Source organism: Otolemur garnettii, unplaced genomic scaffold (assembly GCF_000181295.1).
Source record: "Otolemur garnettii isolate 467f Iridium unplaced genomic scaffold, OtoGar3 scaffold00087, whole genome shotgun sequence".
NCBI lineage: Eukaryota > Metazoa > Chordata > Mammalia > Primates > Galagidae > Otolemur > Otolemur garnettii.
This window is the reverse complement of record NW_003852482.1, coordinates 3911599-3914207: the sequence shown is the minus strand read 5'-3', so window position 1 is coordinate 3914207 and position 2609 is coordinate 3911599. Positions and strand designations below refer to the sequence as shown.

General features: G+C 56.5%; 1 protein-coding gene across 1 annotated transcript in view; it reads left to right on the top strand.

Moving 5' to 3' along the window:
• LOC100962692 (ficolin-1) overlaps window positions 1-2206 on the top strand; it is a 7497-nt gene extending 5291 nt beyond the window's left edge. The window contains exons 4-6 of the mRNA XM_012808201.2: window positions 71-264; window positions 1079-1213; window positions 1718-2206. Coding sequence (XP_012663655.1) covers window positions 71-264; window positions 1079-1213; window positions 1718-1965 — 577 coding nt within the window. The 3' untranslated portion in view covers window positions 1966-2206. The remainder of the gene's footprint in view (window positions 1-70; window positions 265-1078; window positions 1214-1717) is intronic.
• Window positions 2207-2609: the final 403 nt, after the last annotated feature.

The following is a 2609-nucleotide window of genomic DNA, read 5'->3' as shown; positions in this document are numbered from 1 at the left end:
AGACCAGGTCGGGGTACTGGTGGCACAGGGCTGTGGTACACTATGACCTCTCAATTCCTGCTCCTGGGAGACTGGGTCCTGCTGTGCTGGGGATACCAGCCTGGCCTCCTGCCTCCTGTCCTGACTCTCTGCAGGTTTTCCAGAGAAGGGTGGACGGCTCTGTGGACTTCTACCGTGACTGGGCCGCATACAAGCGGGGCTTCGGCAGCCAACTGGGGGAGTTCTGGCTGGGAAATGACAACATTCACGCCTTGACCGCCGAGGGTAGGCCAGGCAGGGTTGGGTGGGCCCGGGGCTCTGGATGGAGCTGTCCCTGCCCCTTAGACTGGGCCATCGGGAACAGGAGGCTGGATCCTGTCACCTGTAGGCATCAGACCCTGAGCTCAGGGGGTCACACATGTATTCCCTTCTGTACCCCCCCCCCAGAGCACTGGGATGAGAGGGTGCAAGGACTTAGGGGGGACTAGCCTTCCAGCTTGATGCCCTGGCTTTGTAGAACCTGAGTGTGGGCAGGGATGCCGCGGCTTTTGGTCAGCTCTCATTCCTTACTCCTCCTGCACGGCCTCTTTCCTGACACTGCCACCACCGAGGAGAGAGACTTTCACCCCTGGCCCTCGTCCTCTCTCACTCCTTCAGGGCCAACCGCAGAGGGTGGAGTCAGAGCAGCACCTGTGTCCTCAGTTCTCCCGGTCCAAGTATCAGCTTGTCCTTGATCTTGGGGAAGCTGGAAACTTGCCCTTCTGTCCCTAGGGGCCATTACTTTTTCTGGAAACACCTACCTGGGGCCTCTCCAGATAAACAGAGGACAAGAGCAGCGTCCTGACCCGGGAAACGTCCCGCCCCTAACAGTGACATATTCGTTTTTGATGTAATGTTTTGTCCCATCAAATAAATTTGGGTAGGGAGAGCTTGGGGCGCAGAAGACAGAACAGAGGTCTCCACAAAGGGTTTTGTAATGGACTTGAGGAAACATCCCCTTGGTTGCCAGGTCAGACATCCCCTAAAATGTTAAATTCCTGCCTCCCAAGCCTGGGGGAGAAGGACCTTCCGCTTGGACTCTGATACCTTCCCCCAACAGGCACCATCGAGCTCCGTGTGGACCTCGTGGACTTTGAGGGCAACCACCAGTTCGCCAAGTACCGCTCCTTCAAGGTGGAGAGCGAGGCTGACAAGTACAAGCTGGTCGTGGGGGCCTTCGTGGAGGGCAGTGCAGGTGCGTGTCTGCCCCGGGACTGTGGCCAGGTCTGGGAAGCAGACAACCCACTGAGCGTCCTGGCTCTGACTGTTGTCTGTGACGTTCGTGGCAACTCGACTTCTCTCAGCCAGTTTCTTCCACAGCAAATTAAGGTGACTAACACCACCTACAGTTAATCGTACTTACGGAAATTATGAAATGCAGTCAATGAAAAGTCCAATGAATGGTGGCTATTTTTATTTGCTCCCATGATTGATGAAAACAGAAAGGATAAAACTTAAGTGCATTTCTGTAGGGTCTGAATTCCCACTCTGTGCTGTACGGAGCCCTCCTGGGAGGAGGCCTGTTCTCTAAGACAGAATGGCTGGTTGCTGGCAGGGGTGGGCAGACAGGACACGCCATGGCCCTGTGCCAGCTGAGCAAGTGCTCACTGAGTGGTGCAGTGCACAACCCAGGCACCTGGGCCCAGGCTCCAGGCTTCTCAACCCTGTGTGTAAAACAGCCCATTTTTCTTCTGAGCAGGTGATTCTCTGACACAACACAACAACTCCCCCTTCTCCACCAAAGACCAAGATAACACCGACGGTGGTCAAAACTGTGCCGTGCAGTACCATGGAGCCTGGTGGTATATGTCTTGTCACAACTCAAACCTGAATGGTCTCTACCTCGGGGGGAGTCATGGAAGCTTCGCAAATGGCATCAACTGGAGCTCAGGGAAAGGGTACAACTACAGCTACAAGGTGTCAGAGATGAAGTTTCGGCTCACCTAGCCGGGGGCTCCGAGCGGGGGTGTCCCATACCTGCTACCAGGAGGGAGCCATGTCCCTGCCCCCCACTGAGAAAGGAGACATGGGGGTCTTGGCCCATGGTCCTCGTGGGAGTGGAGGAGCTCCACGGCTCCCGTGGGCAGTGCCCCAGAGCTCGGCACCTTCCCTCCCACTGCAAGGCCACGAGTAACTGTCAGCCAGACCCTGTCTCCACGCACGGTACCAATAAAGATGTTTGTTCGCTGCCCAGCAAACACGGGTGCCTTTGTCTTTGAATTGCCCCCTCTGCTCACGTCCCCACTGCTGTGTTTCTGCTGTCACTTGCCTGTGTCCTGGCCCTGCAGGCGGCTTAGAGGCCCTTACAGGAAGGAAGTTTCCGACTGACCAAGACAGGTGTTGACACAGCAGGCACATGGCACCTGTTTGACCTGTATGAAGTGCAGTTTTATCGCCACACAGCCGCCCATGGTGTCCAGTGTCTGCGGCTGGCTTCCCTTTGCCCGAGCAGTTTTCAAGCAACAGGCAAAGTAAAGCAGAGTAGTGGGAACAGAGGCCACCTGGCCTGCGGCTCCTGCAGCGAGTCTCAGTGGGAACAGAGACCACCTGGCCTGCGGCTCCCGCAGCGAGTCTCAGTGGGAACAGAGGCC